The sequence below is a fragment of the Bufo gargarizans genome, chromosome 7, assembly GCF_014858855.1.
Source record: "Bufo gargarizans isolate SCDJY-AF-19 chromosome 7, ASM1485885v1, whole genome shotgun sequence".
NCBI classification, from domain to species: domain Eukaryota; kingdom Metazoa; phylum Chordata; class Amphibia; order Anura; family Bufonidae; genus Bufo; species Bufo gargarizans.
In genome coordinates this window covers 196,392,110-196,415,257 of record NC_058086.1, presented here as the reverse complement: position 1 = coordinate 196,415,257, position 23,148 = coordinate 196,392,110, and the positions used below count along the sequence as shown (strand labels likewise).

The 23,148-nt window shown below is 42.3% G+C and overlaps 1 protein-coding gene across 1 annotated transcript in view; it reads right to left on the bottom strand.

Annotated features, from left to right (window-relative positions):
• Positions 1 to 20,028, bottom strand: part of TAFA1 (TAFA chemokine like family member 1) — a 328,733-nt gene extending 308,705 nt beyond the window's left edge. Inside the window, exon 1 of the mRNA XM_044301999.1 lies at positions 19,908 to 20,028. Within this exon, the coding sequence (XP_044157934.1) occupies positions 19,908 to 20,028 (121 nt within the window). The remainder of the gene's footprint in view (positions 1 to 19,907) is intronic.
• Positions 20,029 to 23,148: the final 3,120 nt, after the last annotated feature.

Here is a 23,148-nt window from a genome sequence, read left to right as displayed (position 1 = left end):
TTTGTATCCTATGATGGTGGTATTATTGCTTTTTAGCCAATGTATAATTAGTCACAATGTGGTATCACATTGCAGTACTTCATGGGGGGGCACCATCCAACTGAAAGCCAGTCCTGACACTATTTTGATTCATTTTAAGAAGTATGATGACGTCATCATGCACTGCACAAGATTTCACGCGGTGTCTCCAATCAAGATGGCCACGGCGGCCTCTTCACGCTCAAATGGATGAGGTGAGTATTATTATTATTTTTTTACCAGATTGGAATTGCAATTGCAGCCGCTACTTACAAAGAAGCTAATTTTTTTGTAAAATTCAGCAAAACGGCCGAATCGAATTTTTTTAAACGTCAATTAACACTAATATTGATTTCAACAGTAGAAAATGAAGCTAGGTAAAATACACTGAAAACTGTGATTTCCCATAGATTCAGTGTTAAGAAGTATAGTACCGTAAATCCTTTGAGATGCTGCATACATTAATCTTTAGATGTCAGTGAGGAGCCCCTACATGCAACATCCCTATTTGCATGAACCCAGCCCAGCCGATCAACTCCACATCGCTCTGCTGATTCATGCTACTATTTTTAGCCAATAAAGATTGTCTTCAACTGGTGGTCATGGCCTATAATATGTCTTACCATACAATATCCACTAGTCCTACCAGTTGCCCAGTAAAGGTCAATTAACATGGCACAATTGTCAGGCCGATTATTAGAAATGAATGTTAGCAAGATCGGTTGTTCCTGATAATAGACTCGTGTAAATGTGTTGTCGATCACCCAATAAACAAGCAACATGCTCGACCATAATGTAAAAGGATCCTCCATGCAGCAGAATGTGCTGTGTAAACAGGGATCTGCTGCCCAGAAACCATGAATCTATATGGAGACAGGTGATAGCTGCATGTAAATGTAGCTCTTCACCTCTACTGATGAACGGGCAATTATCAAGAAGGAATGTTATCTTCCCAATAATTGCCTACTAAGGCCTCTTTCACACTTGCGTTGTCCGGATCCGGCGTGTACTCCACTTGCCGGAATTACACGCCGGATCCGGAAAAAACGCAAGTGTACTGAAAGCATTTGAAGACGGATCTGTCTTCAAAATGCTTTCAGTGTTACTATGGCAGCCAGGACGCTATTAAAGTCCTGGTTGCCATAGTAGTAGTGGGGAGCGGGGGAGCGGTATACTTACAGTCCGTGCGGCTCCCGGGGCGCTCCAGAATGACGTCAGAGCGCCCCATGAGCATGGATGACGTGCCATGCGATCACGTCATCCATGCGCCTGGGGCGCCCTGACGTCACTCTGGAGCGCCCCGGGAGCCGCACGGACGGTAAGTATGCTGCTCCCCCGCTCCCCACTACACTTTACCATGGCTGCCAGGACTTTAGCGTCCCGGCAGCCATGGTAACCATTCAGAAAAAGCTAAACGTCGGATCCGGCAATGCGCCGAAACGACGTTTAGCTTAAGGCCGGATCCGGATCAATGCCTTTCAATGGGCATTAGTTCCGGATCCGGCCTTGCGGCAAGTCTTCAGGATTTTTGGCCGGCGCAAAAAGCACAGCATGCTGCGGTATTTTCTCCGGCCAAAAAACGTTCCGGTCCGGAACTGAAGACATCCTGATGCATCCTGAACGGATTTCACTCCATTCAGAATGCATTAGGATAAATCTGATCAGGATTCTTACAGCATAGAGCCCCGACGACGGAACTCTATGCCGGAAGAAAAGAACGCAGGTGTGAAAGAGCCCTAAGTTGGGCAATGTTACTTTGTCTTCATGGTAGATGGTGAGCCTTGCTTATATCTGGTAGGCACCTATCTCTACACCTATCTATTCTTATCAGGGCTAAATTACAACCATGATTCTGCAAGTGGCAACTGCAAAGGCTAGATACCAGACATATGGTATGCTGTCTCAAAATATGGAAAAATATTGTGTCGACGTTGGCAAGAACACACATGTACGTATGGATATGTGTAAGTCCGAACTGTCCATGAAAAGAAAGTATGGATACAGACCTTTGAAGAGCTTCCAGAGATTTTGTAATTCATGAAGTTGTCCAATGGCAACAAAGGGTAACTCTTAGTTTTACTTAACGGGGTGAGTAGTCCTGAGCTAAGTGAAATACAGTACCATAGGTTGGTTTTACTAAGTCAAAGTCAAGAAATTGTCTGGTGTAGGTTCCAGAGATGTTCTTCTATCCCCCTGTATGTAATATATTTTTAGAAGACATCCGTGACTGTCGGAGTGAGTCGGAGGAAGAGGAACCATGAGTTGGATGAATCGCTCTTGTTACAGTGTTACGGAACAGACTGGAGCTTTGATGGTCTATGAAGGAGAAACCCAATAGTAGATAGTCCCACCAATCAGGCTGTAGGATGATGAGAGTAAGGATTTTCTGATCAATCCCTGAGATAAGAGCAGATGTTTCTTACCAATGTTGCAAAGCTGAAACTGACTAAAGTTAGGTGGTTCGACTGGGGAACTGGGATGTGGCACAGATGATAGTGATGCCACTAGAATGATTAGTAGGAGTGATGATGGCGCTCGGTGTTAGATCTCTGGAATATATTAGGAATAGGAGGAAAGGAATAAGAAATCATGGGATATTGACGGAACGGACTAGATTTGTATATAATATTCCTTATACAATGAAACTCCTAAAACCCAGAAGATCAACAGTTTAAAGGAAATGTAGCTCTTTTTTACTCATTAAAACCAGACACTGATACCTGTTCCCTTTGATTCTTCTGTACGTGATTATGGAGGCAGCCTTCTTGACTGCGCTGTTAGAGACATACTTTACAGCATCTGCATGGACCATTAGATGCGATAAACAGGAGATGTTCACTGACTTCTATGGAGCGATGTAGACATGCTCCGTGACCTGTATGGAGGTCAATTTGCAGGGAGGGGGAATAGTTACTGTAAGCTGTGACCATAATGATATGATCCCATGTTATTTATAGAGGGGGGTTGGTGTTCACTGTAATCTCTACAGAGCAGGAAGCGTCAGTCTAATATTAGTCTTGGTGAAAGTAAATGGTGGTCGTGCTGCCCAATACACAGGAGTCCGTCCAACCAGAGACTGGCGAAACCTAGGTCGGGTGCTACACGAGGAACTATTATATGTTTTATGCCTTTTAACATATATGATTTTGTAAGTATAATAAATACTTTTGAGAAACCAATTCTGTCGGAACTTCACTATTGTGCGCCACAATTTCATTACAGCGGTTTTTGGATGCCAATTAGTGTATCGACTCCTGGATTCATTGTGTGGCTGCATTGTGAGAAGCTTGATAACTCGATATATCTCTGGTTGGACGGACTCCTGTGTATTGGGCAGCTCGACCACCATTTACTTTCGCTTGAACTTTATGTGAACTTGACCCACGTCACGCGGTGGACTTGCAGCGTCGAAAAGTACCCTATAACACATTGAGAGACATTTCTTTTTATTTCTATTATTAGTCTTGGCCAGAGTGAAAACTGTAGGATTTTTGGATTTGGGGTAAATATAGATAGGAATGGAAATTTACAAACAAAAATTTAATTGGAAAATTAAAAATAAAATCACCAAAAACCACGTTTAGGACAAGCACTCTGCATCCAGAGAATACATTTCCTTAAATCACCATTTAATATTATTGTACATCCTCATTAAAATACACATCTGCACACAAAAATGTAAAATAACAAAAATAAAAATAATGGTACCTGGCGTCCTACGTGACTGGGTAGGTTGGTGCTTAGCGTCCCACGTGCTCCAATGAACTGGTTCCAGGCTTCTCAGACCTGTGGTGTGTTAGGGGATTGTGGGAGGAGGGTTGAGTCGTCCTTGAGACGCTTCGCTTACTCAAATATGAAGCAATATTTTACAGATATCCATAGATATTAGTAGTGGATCTTAAAGCTTGCAGGTATATCTTTCAGGACTAGACGCGTTTCGGAGTATTAGCTTACTCCTTCTTCAGTGGCTACGGTAAGTGAAGCGCCTCAAGGATGACTCAACCCTTCTCCCACAATCCCCTAACACACCACAGGTCTGAGAAGCCTGGAACCAGCGCATTGGAGCACGTGGGACGCTAAGCACCAACCTACCCAGTCACATGGGACGCCAGGTACGGTCTCCGGAGACCGCGGAGAACACTGCGGGGAGTGGAGGTAACACGAGCCGAGGAAGCTGTTGGAAGGAGGTAACACAGACCAGGTCATTAACCGACACATGGGACGCCGCGGTCGGCGGTTGCAATTAACTGACAGCTAAAACTGTTTAATGCTGTAAAGTACCTCCACTATTACTATGGAATAATATTAATCAAGTGACATCGATAGCAACAATAGTCATTCAATGTGGCAAAATAACTAACAGACTCACATACTAAGATCAAACCCACTTTGAAGGTGATAATTATCCCTACAAGGAGACAAAGTTTCTGTGGATGTAACCAATTATGTATTAACATATATAAATGTTCCATTCTATTTGAAAGAAACAGTATTTTTATATTGAATTGTGTGGGAGTAACAAGCTGCGTTATTAATATAATCACATTTAAAGAACCATTACACTATTATGGTACCTAGAGTGACAGTATTTTGACAACTATATGGATGATATTATTTAACACTACGGTATCAGTAGATCTATCCTACATACTGTACACTTCTCTCGGTATTGTCACTGTATGTTTTATATATATATATAAATATATATATATATATATATGTATATTTTATTTTTATTTTATTTTTTGTTATTTTTAATTTTTATGTCCAGATGTGTATTTTAATGAGGATGTACAATAATAATAAATGATGATTTAAGGAAATGTATTCTCTGGATGGTTTCAGATGCAGAGTGCCTGTATATATCCAATACATTGACAGGGGGAGTCAACTTGAGAAGAGCATCATACAGTGGGATGCGGAAGTTTGGGCAACCTTGTTAATCGTCATGATTTTCCTGTATAAATCGTTGGTTGTTACGATACAAAATGTCAGTTAAATCTATCATATAGGAGACGCACACAGTGATATCTGAGAAGTGAAATGACGTTTATTGAGTTTACAGAAAGTGTGCTATAATTGTTTAAACAAAATTAGGCAGGTGCATACATTTGGGCACTGTTGTCATTTTATTGATTCCAAAACCTTTAGAACTAATTATTGGAACTCAAATTGGCTTGGTAAGCTCAGTGACCCCTGACCTACATACACAGGTGAATCCAATTATGACAAAGAGTATTTAAGGGGGTCAATTGTAAGTTTCCCTCCTCTTTTAATTTTCTCTGAAGAGTAGCAACATGGGGGTCTCAAAACAACTCCCAAAGACCTGAAGACAAAGATTGTTCACTATCATGGTTTAGTGGAAGGATACAGAAAGCTGTCTCAGAGATTTCAGATGTCCGTTTCCACAGTTAGGAACATATTGAGGAAATGGAAGACCACAGGCTCAGCTCAAGTTAAGGCTCGAAGTGGCAGACCAAGAAAAATCTCGGATAGACAGAAGCGACGAATGGTGAGAACAGTCAGAGTCAACCCACAGACCAGCACCAAAGACCTACAACATCATCTTGCTGCAGATGAAGTCACTGTGCATCGTTCAACCATTCAGCGCACTTTACACAAGGACATGCTGTATGCGAGAGGGATGCAGAGGAAGCCTTTTCTCCGCCCACAGCACAAAAAGTGTCGCTTGAGGTGGGCTAAAGCACATTTGGACAAGCCAGCTTCATTTTGGAATAAGGTGCTGTGGACTGATGAAACTAAAATTGAGTTATTTGGCCATAACAAGGGGCGTTATGCATGAAGGAAAAAGAACACAACATTCCAAGAAAAACACCTGCTACCTACAGGAAAATATGGTGGTGGTCCCATCATGCTGTGGGGCTGTGTGGCCAGTGCAGGGACTGGGAATCTTTTCAAAGTTGAGGGACGCATGGATTCCACTCAATATCAGCAGATTCTGAAGACCAATGTCCAGGAATCGGTGACAAAGCTGAAGCTGCGCCGGGGCTGGATCTTTCATCAAGACAACGACCCTAAACACTGCTCAAAATCCACTAAGGCGTTTATGCAGAGGAACAAGTACAACGTTCTGGAATGGCCATCTCAGTCCCCAGACCTGAATATAATTGAAAATCTGTGGTGTGACTTAAAGAGAGCTGTCCATGCTCGGAAGCCATCAAACCTGAATGAACTAAAGATGTTTTGTAAAGAGGAATGGTCCAAAATACCTTCAACCAGAATCCAGACTCTCATTGGAACCTACAGGAAGCGTTTAGAGGCTGTAATTTCTGCAAAAGGAGGATCTACTAAATATTGATTTCATTTCTTTTTTTGTGGTGCCCAAATTTATGCACCTGCCTAATTTTGTTTAAACAATTATAGCACACTTTCTGTAAATCCAATAAACTTCCTTTCACTTCTCAAATATCACTGTGTGTGTCTCCTATATGATATATTTAACTGACATTTTTTATCGTAACAACCAACGATTTATACAGGAAAATCATGACGATTAACAAGGTTGCCCAAACTTTCGCATCCCACTGTATCTATTGCAACAAGGGGGTGAGCCCCTCTAATTTTTTTCTTAGAATAAATGGGGTCTGCGATCCGTCCGTTCCGCAAAAAGATAGGACAAGTTCTATCTTTTTGCAGGAACGGAATCCTACGAAAGCACTCCGTAGTGCTTCCGCTCTGCACCGAATCTCTGGATTTGCGGACCCATTCAAGTGAACAGGTCCGCATCTGTGATGTGGATTGCACACGGCCGGTGTCCCATGTATTGCGGACCCACCATATGCGGGCTGCAATATGGCCACGGGGGACACACGGGGGAGGCCTTAGGCTACTTTCACATTAGCGTTTTCAAATCCGCTATTGAGATCCATCATAGGATCTCAATAGCGGGAAAAAACTGAACTGAACGAAACGGAGTGCACCAAAATGCATTCCGTTCCGTTTGGTTGCGTCCCCATCGCGAACAGCGTTTTTCTGTCCGTGATGTAGTGCGGTGTAAGATGTATCCGTCCTGTGTCTAATGTGAAAGTAGCCTTAGTTATAGTGAACAATTAAAGGGACGGGCAGGCTGTTTCCTGATCTATGGTCAAGCTCTGCTGACTTCTCTCTACTCCAGTACCTTTACTTAAGACTTATTTCATTCTCCTTCCTCCATCCTCTTCCCACCTCATAGTCTGATGCTACTACAACCCCTGTGATGCCAACCCCACGTAGGAGGTGTAGAGGCTGCGTACTGCCATATTAGAGGTAGTCTCCACATTTTTTCCCCAGAAAGCAGCATTACCTCTTACCCATTTACCCAAATCGCGCCTGAATATTTTTTTTTCTAGAAGGATATTCCCATCTTATACAGTGACGGCAGATCACTAGCTGCTAGGATATGTTATCTCTTTGCAATTGGTGGGGATTCTGAAAGCCACACCAATCCTGAAAATTAAAGGGGTTTTCCAGAAGTACAATATTGCTGACTTATCCTTAAAACGGGTCACCAATATATGATCGGTGGGGGTCTGACCACCAATCAGCTGTGGTGGTCCTGTGAGCATACCAGGCACAGCGCCATACATGATATAGTGGCTGTGCTTGGTATTGCAGCCCAGGAAAAATTCACTTGAATGGGACTGAGCTGCTCCTAGGCCACATGTCTCATGAACATGGCGTTACTGGCCTACAGCACTCACTGGAGCGTTACAGTGCTGAAAGTAGGAACCCCACTGCCCTAAAGATAGGTGATCAATATTTTACTCCCAGCAAACTTTTTTTAAAGGTCTTTAGTACTGCAGCCCTTTGCTGTTTTCTCTGTACAGCGGCAGAGAAGCCCCCTACACTGCAGCGCAGCACCATTCATGTGAACGGGGACGTGCTGCTATACCCTGCTCAGCCGGGAGTGCCGCTGCACACAACAAGGGAAAAACCAGTGCTATAACCAGTGCGCATTTTCCACATGAATCTTCAAACAGATTTCACTGCATTCCTTGCCATCTTCATGTGTTAGGGCTCATGCACACAACCATATTTTCTTCCATTTCCGTTCCATTTTTTTTACAGGTCCGTATGCTGAACCGCTCATTTCAATTGGGCTGGAAAAAAACAGAAATGATAGAATATGTAGAGAAGAAAAAAAAAAAAAGTCCTATTCTTGTCCGTTTTGCGGACAAGGACAGGCATTGTTACAATAGGTTCCCAAAAGGAAACAGATGCAACACGGACGTCATTCGCTTTTTTTTTTTGGGATCCGTGTTTTGCAGACCGCAAAATACATACGGTCGAGAGCATGAGCCTTTACTTGTTGCTCATTTTGATGCAGATTAGCCCGAAATCTCACTCTCTGCATTGTAAAGGTTGAAATCTGCGCCATTTACATGTGATTTTGAAAATCTCTGGTACCGTATAACGACATGGGAAAATGCATGCGTAATCCGTACTGTGTGCATGAAGCCTCACGGCGCCTGGCTTTTGGTAGCTCCGACCTGACACATCTCTGTGCAGTGCACACTTTTAAGGCTATGCCCCAAGAAAATCGAAAAATCGCTAAGACGTCACCAAAGCAGGATCCAGAATTGAAGGTAATTAATAATATATTACTTTGTAACGTCGGGTGTTTTTGACATATTCTGTGTCATCGGTAATGAAAGATTCACAATGTATCACTCCAGCAGTACCAGGAGCCATAGACACATCACAGAGAAAGTGGACACCTTGAGAGGACAGCCCGCGAGACAGTCACAAATGTGCGACATCCTAAATCAATACGATATCTAAGGTCACAATAACATCTGTCTTATCTGGTAACGAGATAGGATTCCTTCCATTCATGGATTTTTTAAAAAAAATTCACACTGCGGTAAAAATAGATAATGTTAATAGAATGAACATCCAAGACACTTCATAGAAAGCACATGACTTGTGCGAGTCGGAAGTGAAACCCTATAGTGAGACTTTATGAGTAACTGTTCATCACCAAGAGGAGGACGATACTCGTCTAGTGCCACAGGCAAGAGGTGGCTCCGCCAATGTCCACACAATTGCAGCCAAGACAATCAAATTAAATTTTCAGGATGCCTAGGAGTCTATAGAAGGGGCCACACACACTAGACTATGGCTGGGTGAACCCACCGATATCGGCAGGACCTGCTGACCATCCATTGTGCCAGGGTTTGTTCGGTGGAAAGAGGGTTGGGGGCTGGAGGCTTGGACATGATCTGACTTTCAACATGTCCGGTACCTTGTTATCAAAAGAAAATGGTGGTTCAGTGGTTAGTGTTTGTGCCTTACAGAGTTGTGGTCCTTGGTTCAAATCTGGCCAAAGACAACTTCTGCATAGAGCTGGTATGTTCTCCCCGTGTTTACAAGGGACTATAAAGTGCTGCTGAATATGTCAACGGTATGTAATAAAAAATATACTGCCACGGGTGTCTTTTATGTCTCACTAGCAAGAAGAAGTACATGCTCTTCCGGACTGAGCATGCATGTGTATAAGTGATAGCTGTCCGAGAAATGAACGTTTGATGGTAACTATTGAAGGTGTAGGAGCTCTATTAGTTTATACAGCAAAGGACCTGATCTCTATGATATACGTTGTTTCTAAAAAGACCCATGGACAAGGTTGTCCTATAGGGTCACCCTTTTCAACTACAGTCCCAGTCTCCCACATATCATATCAGTCTTGGAGGGATGGTCCAGAATCTTCTAGCCATGACTGGTGGACTTCTACCAGTCGTATCTACTGAAGGTGTCAGAAACACATGCGAATAAAACTGAGCTTGGTACTGCAGTCAACCGGTCGTACATGCATTGCAGGGTCTGCAGCAGAAAGCACCTTTGTAGAGGCCCAGGAGTCACAGGGGGGAAATGAAAATCTTGGAAAGCCCCTTTAAATGGGTTGTTCACCTTCAGGGTCCTTTCTGCCAGAACCTCCTTCCCACATTCTGGAGGGAAGCATACTTACTTGCTTGCCATTGCTGGATTCTGGCTCCTTCTGTCCCTTGCTTCTGCTCTCCAGTCTCCGTGTCTCAATATCCCAATTGAACACAGGTCAAATAGGGGCTGCAGCCAATGACTGGCCGTAGCGGTGATGTGTCCTCCATCTGTCACGTGACCAAATGATGTAATGTATGGGGTAGTCACTGGCTGCAGTGGTCACATGATCCCCCAAATAGGAAGTTTACTAGCAGGGACTGGAGCTCAGTGGCTGCAGACTGAAGAAGCCCGTATGCTTCCTTCCGCAGGTCTGGTGGAGTGGGTAGTGGTGGTGGGGGGATTCTTCCTGAAAGGACCTCCAAAGTGAACAACCCCTTTAACGATTAGAAAGTCTGCACACATTATGTTCATGCTCCTTAGGTCACATTCAGGGGCAAAAATAACGACTTCACCACCACAGCCATGGTGCAGGGTAAGGGTACTTTCACACTAGCGTTTTTCTTTTCTGGCGCTGAGTTCCGTCCTAGGGGCTCAATACCGGAAAATAACTGATCAGTTTTATCCCCATGCATTCTGAATGGAGAGAAATCTGTTCAATAATGCATCAGGATGTCTTCAGTTCAGTCTTTTTGACTGATCAGGCAAAAGATAAAACCGCAGAATGTTACGGTTTTATCTCCGGCCAAAAAAACTGAAGACTTGCCTGAATGCATTTTTTTCCATAGGAATGTATTAGTGCCGTATCTGGCATTCAAAATACCGGAATTGTCGGATCCGTCCTTCCGGTCTGCGCATGAGTAGACAGGAAAAAAGGTGAAAAAAATAAATGCCGGATCTGTTTTGCCGGATGACACTGGAAAAGACGGATCCGGCATTTTCAATTAATTTTTTTTCTATTTTTCTGACTGATCAGGATCCTGATTAGTCTTACAAATGCCATCAGTTGGCATACATTTTGCCGGATCCGGCAGGCAGTTTAGGCGATGGAACTGCTTGCCGGATCACTCTGCCGCAAATGTAAAAGTACCCTAAGGCTTCATGCACACCACCGTTGTTTTGGTCCGCATCCAAGCCGCAGTATTTCACTTCAATGGGGCCGCAAAAGACACGGACAGCACTCCTTGTGCTTTCCGCATCCGTTGCTCCGTTCCGTGGTCCGCAAAAAAAAAATAACCTGTCCTATTCTTGTCCGTTTTTCGGACAAGAATAGGCAGTTATATTAATGGCTGTCCGTGCCGTTCCACAATTTGCGGACCGCAAAGCACACAACGGTTGTGTGCATGTAGCCTAAGGAAGCAGTTCTATGAGGGATTACTCTTTAACCCTAGAAAATCGAAAATTTACTGCAGATGATTACTCCCATTCTGCACAGGATTAAGAACAGGGGTCGCAGAGAACCGACTGCAATCAAGGGCCCCTTAGAGGTGTACGATGCATCATGAGAAGACAGCAGCACTACGCATATAATAATTTTACATAGGACTGCTGGAGGACCTAAGTGAAATCTTATTAGAACTGAAGGGGCAACTAATGCCACAAATCCTAAAACCACATTTAGCTCTGCTACATCTTTGCAAAAGTAAAGTGAAGCTCGAGATTAACATTGAAAATCATTTTGTAAAGAATACTGCAAAACATTAAACCAGCTGTAATCATAAAAGTAAAACCTTATGGATATTTAGTATCTCACAGACACAGCAGAGCCGAGTTTGCCATTGAGCATTACTCATCACAATATCACAGTGTCATTTTACTTAGCTATGATTGCACTGCAATATCTTATCCCAATGGGCAAACAACATATCCCCAGGAAGGACATTCAGCTCTGCTACATCTGTACATCAGGTCTTTTGTCCCATAGAATTTTTTGGTGTTAGTCCTACACCTGCCCGATGTCCTGTATAGCAGAGGCCGAGAAGCTGCTGCAGTTGTTTACATGCATGGGTTCCTGCGTAGTAGCAAGGTCTTTGTCACTACAATGTGAAGTCCATTGACATATAATACCCGAGGTGTAATGGAGAAGACGTGCTTCAAACTAACAATCCACGCTGATGGAGGAAAACTCGGGCACAGGGGACTTCTGGATGAATAATGTAGAAGTCCTCGGTGACTACAAATTCAGATGTTCCTCAGCGAAAAGAAGCGGAGTAATTACAGGGTTCTGTAGGTTTTCTGCCGAGCACGGAGGAGTCTTATCACAGCCGCTTGATCTTATTTAGCTTAATAAAAGAGAATTTGGACAACTTGGCGTCAGCTATTATATCACATTTATTCTCAGGGTTTCCCTACAGATCAAGCAAGCAGAGGTCTAGTGTAGAAGACATCTGACATTTCTTAAGCCACTTTCTTAAGGTTGTCGGGCTATTGACGAAATGTCCTCAGGATAGGTCATCTATATTGGATTGGTTGGGGTCCGATACCCGGCACCCCCACAATCAGCTGATATGGGAAGCCACGGCACTGAAAGCTGGCGGGCTGCAGCTTAGCTCCCATTCACTAGATTGGAAGCTGAGCTGCAGTACCCCAGCATGGCCACTACAAGGAGTATGGAGCTGTCTGCTTCCAGCCCCCTGCACTCTATAGTTTCTGGGACAGTGGCAGCCTGTAACATCTGCCGGACCCCCACCAATTTGAATATTGATGTCCTATCCTGAGGATATTCCCTCAATATCTGTAGCCTGGAAAACCCCTTTAAAATAAAACCTTTCAGAGCCCCCTAATGAATATGGTGGTTTTAGAATTCATGGAAATACATGCCATGGGGAAGACCATGAGGCTGCTATGGGGTCTTCTGAGAAAAAAAGGGGCCAGTCGGGGTTGATCCCATTCACTTGACAGGGAACTGAGCTGCAGTACCCCAGCATGACCACTACACAGAGTACGGAGCTGTCTGCTTCAAGCCCCCTCCACTCTATAGTTTCTGGGACAGTGGAAGCCCGAAACAGCTGATCGAGGGGGGTGCCAGAGCCTCAATATCTGTAGCCTGGACCACCCCTTTAAAGGAATCAAATCGGACCTCCATAATGAAAATCCAAATGCATTGAAAGCATCTAATAAAGTAGTTTTAGAATCTATGGGGCAAGTACATGTCATGGGGCAGATCATGAAGCTGGTAAGGGGCCCTCAGAGAAACAAGGCCAGTCTTGGTTGATCCCATTCTCTTTGCTATTTGAGCAGGACTTACATAAAAGGTAAGGGGTAGAATTGTTTAAAAATAAATAAAAGAAACCATAATCACCTCACCGATCCCTCTGCTGACACTTGGTCTGTTTCCTGGTCCCAACTCCACACACAGGAAGTAGCAGGAGATGCCTGCTCTGCCAATTACAGGCTGACGTGGGCTGCTGCTCTGGCCAGTGATTGCCTGCACCAGGGATCTAGACCGGCAGTGCCAGGGGACCAGTGAGGTGAGTAATGCTTCTTTTTTATATAACCTATTCTGCTCCCTATCTAAAAAACATCATCCTACCTCCGAATAACCCCTTTAGCCTCCATAAATTCTATGTAGATATTTTAATGATATCAGTAACCACACAGTAACACCAGGCTTAAGAACATTCTGTGCTGCTACAGTACACAGAATATGATGTATCATTGGCTTGAGCATACAGAAGTGGCATCTCACCATATCAGCTCTGCAAAATGCAGAAGTATGAAATCGCCAATTTTCTAATTAGTTAATCGCACGCTATTCCCATAATAGCGCTCTAATTGTTCATTATGTCACCGGTAGATGGAGCGTCTTACCTATTGCCGCATAATTCCTTTAAATATGATCATTTTGTCATCGGCAGACAATGAGAGATACACAACCTGCGGGTGACAACTGCTATTTACTCGGTGTATTTTCCAGCTCTTATTATTATTGGATGGTGTGATCTAAACGGAAGTAACGGCTCGGTCCAAAGAACTTGAAAATGACAAATGATATCCAACTGCCCAATTCACCACAATGGAGCTGAGCTGCAATACTCGGCACAATACATAGAAAGGACTGACACTATTTTTGAAATAAAACAGCCATGTTTTTCTACTCTGGGACAACCCTTTTAAAGGTACAAGTTCCTCAAAATAGGGTCCATAGATTTTGGTTGTTTTGGGAAAATGAATGACAGTAAATATGGCCACGATTGCTGCTCACATGGAGCATGACCCAGCTTTCCTATGAATGACCTTCCATTCTGCATGAAACTGTCACAAAAGGAGATGTCTGCCTTGAACAATCCCTTTTTGTTAGAAGGGTACCCCCCCCCCCCCCCCCAATAAACTGAAATCCTATTACAGTGATCATTTGTATTCTGAAAAAGAATTCAGCGGCAAGTGTTCAGTTTCCCTGCAGCACCCCCACAGGGGAAATAAAGCATTACATGGTTTACAATTAAATCAATTATAACAATTAGTCCTCCAGTCAAATGGATTACAATACCGATTTTTCTATTCTGTACTTTTATATAATATATATATATATATACCATGTATTATATAATACTATATGTATAGTTATGAACCATGTTCTCCTAAACTCAAAAAATCATGAAAAAATTAATTAAAAAATAAATTATATATATGTATATATATAGATATAGATATATAATTTTTAGAGATGAGCGAAGTTTTGAAAACTTTGATTTGGCTGCTTCGCCAAATTTCACAAAGATATTAGCTTTGTGACTAATTACTTCGTCACACAGCGCATTTCTTTGTGAGTAGGGGGCGCAATGATGGAGAATGGTGATTGCACCGCCCCCTTCAGATGCCGCATTCATTGCTGATTGCGGCATCTGAGATAGAAAATATTAGGGTTTTCAGGGCTTAATCGGTGGGGGGAAAAAAACTCACCTTATCTATTTGAGCGCGAAGAGGCCATCTTGATTGAAGATCCAGAGCAAAATCTCACGCTGCACATGATTATATCATCACACTAGCCGGCGTGGTGACCTCATATGTCACTGCACGTGAGATTTCTCGCAGGATCTTCAATCAAGATGGCCCCGGCGGTCTCTTAAACCTCAAATGGATGAGGTATGATTTTTTAAATGCCATTTCAGGGAAAATTGATTTGATACCACGAAGCATGAGGAAATTTGGCTTCTCTGCGAATCAAATTTTCCCTGAAATTCGGACCGAAGTCCACCTTGGATAATTCAATTCACTCATCACTAATAATTTTAATTGTTAAAAGTTTAATTAAAAACGTACCTAACCTTTCAACAAATCTGTATTGATCAATAGTACAGTGTGTGGACATGAGGGATAACACTATTTATGGCCACTACTTGTATCTACCAATTTCAGCAATTATCCTCAGTGCACAGTGAATGTTTACAGTTCTCCCAGAAATGGTGGGAGGAGATCGGCTGCTATCCACTGCACACAGAAAGTAGAGGAGAATCTGCTTCCTAACCTTCGCTTACTCACTCAAAAGTAGCCCCATCATGGAGAACATTACAGAGAGGTACCAACCTGTATGGTTGTGAATAAATGGTTAGGAAGTTTATATCTCAGCTCATGTAGCTCCAGCAGTCTGCTTGACCGTGTGTGCTCCTGCTCACTCCTCTCCCCTCCCCTATCCAATTGTATAGACATGTGTAATTATCTAGGCTGGGAATAAGGAATTTTTCAAAGCATAAAGTAATTAGGAGGGGAGGGGGGAAGGTAAACAACTTATAACATGATAAGGTTCTCACTAAGACATATTACAAAGTTTCTTGTGGTCGCTTGTACTATTGATTTATGCAAAGTTGTATGAAAAGTTGGTGACCATTTCAGTCATTTTACCTTTCTGTTTCTGGGAAAGTTGGATGATGGCTAATTTGCAAAGACTTTCAGTGAGTAGAGTTGAAAACCAGTTTTCCTAGAATTCTGGATGACCAATCTACTCAGTAATAGCACCATTATAGAGGTTGCCCAAGATATTCTCTCTTATTTTATGTACTGGTGGGAGCCTATAAAAATAATAAAAACGTATTCTCACCATCCCAGCCCTCTAAGAGCCAGCACAGCCACTCCATTCCCTTCCCTAAGCTACAGCTGTGACATATTGTTTTGGCTGCAGTGGTGATATCCCATACACCAATGCCGTGAATCATTGACCCCAGCGATGTACAGCATGAGGCTGCTGAGGACAGTGATTGGCAGCAGAGGTGTGCAGGAGGTCACAGCTGCAGCCTAGAGAATAGCAAGGAGCGGCGTTGCTGGATTGGAGGGGGCTGGGAAGAGTAGGCTCCTGTCAGGTTAAATAAAAAAGAAAATATCTTGGACAACCCTTTTAAAGCCATTTTTGTTGGACAGCATCATAAACAATAAACTGATCACAGATTGTCCCTGCTCTAATCTATTTGAGAATCCAGCATCAAGCGTTCATTTTCCCTGCAGCACCACTACAGGCGATGTGAAGCATTACAAGGTGCTTATTGTAATCAATGGGCATTCTGGGTCCTCCGAGATGCTCTTTGTGGCCACACTTTCCTCTGGATAATCATGTGGACCTTCCTTCCCTCATAGGGTATGTTTTGGATTCCTCTGTAGGTGGTTGCTTTGGCAGCAAGCACTGGTTTTCTGCAAGCCCCATCCAGATGAAGGGAACAATAGTACGAAATTTCATAACCAATCTGCTAGATGTGAATTTACCCACATTTTTGGAGTTGAGCTACAAATTCATACACAATTCACACGCAGATGTGGTGCTGTTTTTGGAGAAGGAAAAAGCAGCCACGTTTTTCTAATTCTGGACAACTATTTTATGGGAAAATGTTGTATGTTTATAGTATTGTACAGAAGGAAAGAGTAGGGGGGGGGGGTCTAATGATGGATCCATAGTGGTTGCCAAATATGATTCTTTGCCTTGGTCTCCAGGTGTGCAACACATGAATTATACAAACCAATTGTCAAATTCCGCTCATCTGTCAATGCTCTGGATTATTTCTTAAGAGACTGAAATTGGCTGCCTAGGATCAGCTTCCCATCAATCTTGCTCACATAGGGTATAGTGAAGGAGACTAAAAGAGGCGCGCTGGAGGGGGAGCCATGCCGCTCCTAACCAGGTGATGAAGTAAATGTAAAAGCTTCACTCTATCTATATCACAGCCTTGAGTGAAAGATATGTCATTTTTTTACATTTTCCTAGTACTTGGTATGCTCTTGATGTTCTACAGCTCCTGCTTCATAAAAGAGGCCATTCCTCAGGCTTAAGTAAATATTGCTGAGATGCCCATCCGCGTGTTTCCCCATCCTTGTTTGGGTTGATTTTAACAAACGGGAAATTGTGTTTCCTGGTGGTTGTACAAGGTTTATTCATTTGGATGAGATTTGAGGATCAGGGGATATTCAATGCAGATAAGTCCTACTGTCTTCATCTTGTGAAAACAAGGTCTTCCTTGGCAGGAGACCAAAGATTCAATATGTATATGGATTCTGGTTGTCAAGTTCACTTTACTTCAATAGCAATTGGGGTTTTCGATGCTGTTGATGAGACCTTCCCTCATGAAGACACATACACAATGCCTGACAACGCAGTTTATCGGAAACTCAGAGTTGACCCATATAAGAGCAGACCTATGAGGAGTTATATAGGAAGGTTCCTCAACCTCAAAGTCATCCCAAAAGAGGCCATATGGTTGGAAATTAAAGACAATACTCTAAGGACCTTGAATCTGGCAAGTAGATACTTGGGAATGATGAAGGTGGTCAATCAGCTAAGGTCATCTATTATTACACATCTCAGCTAATGAAACATTATTTGCTGTAAATCAGTGGTTTCCAACTTTTTGCTCTACTGCTGTTGGGAAACTACAACTCCCAGTATTCCCTGATAGATGGAAGATGTCAGGACATAATCTGATTTTTAGCTTCCCTATAGTTAGAGAGCCTTAGGTTGGAGACCACTGGTGTAGATCAATAACAGCAAAATGGATGGTGGACCTCCTCGTCCATCCATACCTCACTGGATGGATAGTAGTGGGTATGAAATTACGTGTGTGGTTTCTGGTGGATAGGAGGTAAATGGATGGTGGAATTCACAGTCCATACCACAAAGCATCAGTAGTGGTAGGTATGAGAATATGTATGTGGTTTCTGGTGGGTAGGAGGTAAAAGGATGGTGGACTTCATAGTCTATACTGCAAATGATCAGTGATGGTAGGTATGAGGTTATATGCGTGGTTTCTGGTGGGTAGGAGGTAAATGGATGGTGGACTTCATAGTCTATAATGCTCAGGATTGATGGTGAACATTTTGAGATCATGTGTGTGGTTTCTGGTGGGTAAGAGGTAAATGGAATGTGGACTTCATAGTCTATACTACACAGGATCGGTGGAAGTAGGTTTGATATTATGTGTGTTATTTCTGGTGGATAGGAGGTAAATGTATGATAGACTTCATAGTCCATACATCATATTGTCAGTAGTGGTAATTATGAGATTATGTGTGTGGTTTCTGGTGGGTAAGAGGTAAATGGATGGTGGACTTCATAGTCCACACTGCACAGGATCGGTGGTGGTAGGTATGAGATTATGTGTGTTATTTCTGGTGGATAGGAAGTAAATGGATGGTGGACTTCATAGTCCATATATCACATTATCAGTGGTGGTAAGTATGAGATTATGTGTGGTTTCTGGTGAGTTGGAGGATACCAGAGAGTTCATATTCATGGCCAAACAGGGGGAGGACATACAAAATCCACTCAGAAGCCATGACGGAAATCTTTTTATTTGCCTAAAATTTACTTTTTCCTGCAGGACTTGACGGTCACTAATATCCATGAAAACTCTTTTCAAGAAATAGTGAAGAATAGGGAGAAGGTTCAGTTCCTTAGATATGTATTTCCATTAGTGGGAAGTACTGGGAAAATTCATATTTCATCAATAGCGAATGCATATCAAGCCAATTTTCTATAAATCATGAAGAATCAAGACCACAACACTAATATTTCCTATCATACCCGGTACGTGACAAATCATGAGAAGTTTAATGTGCAACATAATACATATAACATTTTAGAACTCACCCCTAATGAGTACAAGTTTGATCAAGCAATGCGAAAATTCAATGCAAACTTTTCAAAGCAAAGCCCCATTATAGCAAAAGACGTAATTCCTTAGGTAGCTTGAGAGATGGTCATTTGTCACTTCTACCATTGACTTCTACATCACAAAACCCCTCAGGTCTTCATGTTTAACACATATCTATAATGAGAAGACTGACGTACCCTGCAATATTTCCTGGGCAAGGCTGAAAATCCGCTATGCTGTGCACTCCCAGTATAAAACTGGGGTTTTCTACCTATTATATGTATGTCTAGTGACCAAACTCACATGTAGGATTTATATTTATTTCACTGTCATCTTGACATTCACCAGGACAACATAGTATCAATCACACCCAACATCATTATAAATTTGACTGGGCTGGTAGTTACAGAAAAGCAAAATGCATCCAAAAAGCACAAAAATAATGGTAATTCTAACACAACCAACGCTTCTTACACTGCACAGCCCTTGCAATTGTCTTACAATTACATGAAATGTAGCAGAGCTGAGTTTGTGCATCGTTAACACAGAGCGGTCCTATATAGACACGCAGATTTTGCAATGATTTTTGGCGAATATCAAAACTCAGCTCTGCTACATCAATCTGGACACTTTCATATGCTTTTTACCACTCTATATACATTGTTGTCGCCATACTGGTCACACACTGGTATGTAAATGTTCCTGGAGGGTCTCAGAATCGGATACAGGTGACATAACATATTGACCATGGGGGGCGGGGGGGGCAAGAATATTTCAGACATCCTGCTGGTCTTTCCATGGAATGAATGGCGCTACATTCAGACCCTCCCCTGTTTGAAATGGCTGATAACAGAGAGTAATAAGCTTGACTTAATGGTATTCCGCGGCCAATGGGAAATCAATACTATAAAACAGAATGATAAAACCGTGAAGGCTCCTTACCTGCCCGGTGAAGATGGTGTTGTTGAAAGCTCTGCTGATGGAGAGATCCCTGACAGAGGAACAGCACACAGGCACTTATCCACAAATATACGACCCAAGACATTGCACAGACCATCGCCATTCTCTAGATGAAACATGGACACCATGAGTTATCATCCTGACCCTTTACTTCAGCGAGGATCCACATAGCAACAATTAGAATATATCGAACGACCCGCAGTCTGCTCTGCTACACCACTACATAATAATAATAATATAAAGGTTAAGAGCATGAAGGCTGCCCAGGAAAAAAGTCAGGCCAGCAGGGACAGACGAACCACTTACAACTACAAATGGCTCTCTAATAAACTAACTGTCTGCAGTTTCGTGTCATGACAAATTTACAACCTCCTGATAAATAAATAATCACAGCAGATTACGAATTCTCAGACATAGCAGAGCTGAATTTGTCAGTGAATTCTTGAGGGCTGCTTTCTTTCAGCATGGACAGACTGAAATTTTTTACTTGCAGTCACTTATAAAGGGAACCTGCAGGTAATGCTTTGTGATACAATAAGCAAATTACCAATTCAGCTCTGCTGCATCTAAAAAAAGCTCCACCAGGTAATGAAAACTTAGATGTTTCCTTACGTTATAGGATATGGTCAACGATTTTTTGCAAAAGATTTCTGTAACTGAAAATCAGTTCCATGCCTTGTCTTTCTGCAGCTTGGGCAGGGATGTCATTCAGATGAATGAGACAGTTGCAGAAATTTCTGCAACAAATCTGCCAGTGTGAACGTATCCATATGTGTCGATCTATGGATACATGGATATAGGGATAGATAGAAAGATAAGTAAATATGATGATAGACAGATAGATATAGATAATGTAGATAGCTATAGATATGTAGAGATAGACAGACAGACAGATAGATATAGATAATGTAGATAGCTATAGATATGTAGAGATAGACAGACAGACAGATAGATATAGATAATGTAGATAGCTATAGATATGTAGAGACAGACAGACAGATATAAATAATGTAGATAGCTATAGATATGTAGAGATAGACAGACAGACAGACAGACAGATAGATATAGATAATGTAGATAGCTATAGATATATAGAGACAGACAGATAAATAATGTAGATAGGTAGAGATAAGTAGAGATAAATAGATAGATTTTCCTATAAAACATTTTATTATTGAATATCAAGTATCATGACCCTGATTGGGATTTGACCCACTAGGATGGTCAATTGGATTTTTTTTGAAGCCATATATGTAAACCAGGCTCCTGTAATAAGTTCAGCACATGGCACTGACTAGTGACTCGGTTTTCCAGCTCAGTCCACTCCTCTGTACATCATCTGCTATGATATTATGTTATATCAGCCAATTAATCAGATCTCAGACAGTCTCCATGTTCAGCCAATCACACTGTTATGGCATAGCGCAGACCTATAGCTGAGGGACGGAGCCCGTCGGTCTAAAGGGGGACATTTCTTCACACTGAAATGCTTATTCACTTGTAAGAAATGGTAAAACCTCTCCTTGACCCTAGAGCAATTGCCCGGCCATTTACTGTGTCACCCAGTAGATACTGGAAGATATTATTCCCTTTAAGGATAGACGATAGATAAATAGATAGATGTGTGCATTTCTGTGTGTGTGTGTGTATATATATATATACAGTGTATATTCTTGTTTGGTTATGTTTACAAATATTACATAAATATATGTAACTAGACAAATATATAGAAATTAGATAGATAGATAGGCTGAAAAAAAGACATAGGTCCACCCTGTTACGCCTGTTATCCTGCAAAGTTGATCCAGAAGATCAATAGATCTATCTATCTATCTATCTAATCTTTCATATCTATCAATCTATCTAATATGTATCCATTAACTATCTATCTATCTATCTATCTATCTCATCATATTTACATCTTTATCTACCTACCCCAATCTATCCCAGCAGTAGGTTAGGGTCCCCATGTACAGGGCACATGGATGGCACTAGCAGCAGCAGCCAGATGAAGTTGGTCAATCACATAGAACTTATCAAGAATTCACCAAGCTTAAACCATAACTTGAACTCTGCTACATCTGTCTATAAAAATCAACCCACACATGTAGCAGCAGCATTATAGCCTGAGGTCTCCCCTGTCCATCAGCCTGTCCCCTACCTGCTCCCCATGATGCACTAAATCACCCCCTGCTTCCTTTCCCAGACCCCTTCTAATATCTGATCAATAACTCATTTCATGGCAGCTCTTCTTCTCCCTTCTTTGCTGTATCAGAGTCCATGACTTTTACCATCTGCATTGTGTGTGTGTGGCTCCTTCTTACCTGAATAATCCAGCCAGGGGCAGGGAGTTCCAGGGGCATTCATTGGAATGATCTAACACTTTTTAAAATCCATTTGCACCAAAATAAGCCTCATTGAAATCAAGCTTTTTTTCCCAAATAATCTTCTTGCTGGGGATTAGTACAAGGTGCTGTGCGCTCTGCCGCTCACTCCTACAGGATTTGCACGAGAGGAAAGAGACATCACAGCTCTCACTGTGTTGTCAGGAAAAGTGGCCAAGATTTGGAGGGTGGTATCTTGCTCATTTTCCTCCCTTTAAATCCTTTTCCAGCATCACCTTGTTGTGCACAAAGCCTCAGTTGTAACAGGACAGATCCTTCCTTGCAGTGGTGGAAGAGGCAGCAGCTCTCTATGTGCTGCCTATACTGTGACTGCTGCTGCCTGGGACTACTCTGTACATTCCTCCTCTGGAGCCTACTCTATGCCTTAAAGGGGCACTACACTATTTCTCTTGCAAACTGCCCAGCCTTCTGTGACTGCCCACAAAACTTCCAGTGTCAGCTGAAGTGTCTCATTACCCAAATCGATTCCTTTTCCAGAGCCACACAGATTCATTTGAAATATGTGCTCTATTACTTCCATGCATGTAGGCTGAGGATGTGAAGGAGCAGATGGCAGAGGAAGCTAATTGTGCATGCCAGGTTCACCAGAATATACATGGCTTCTCTTGGATGTAAGAAATGAATGTCTCAGGCTTAGGGAGCACTAGATAGATGACAGATAGATAGATAAGATAGATAAATAAATAGATAGATAAATAAATAGATGGACAATAGAATAACTGGCATACACATGTTCAGATATGTTTAGAAATATTACATACAAATGTATAGCTATGAAACAGATGGAGAGTGAGAGAGAACAGGGGGCTAGTGAATAA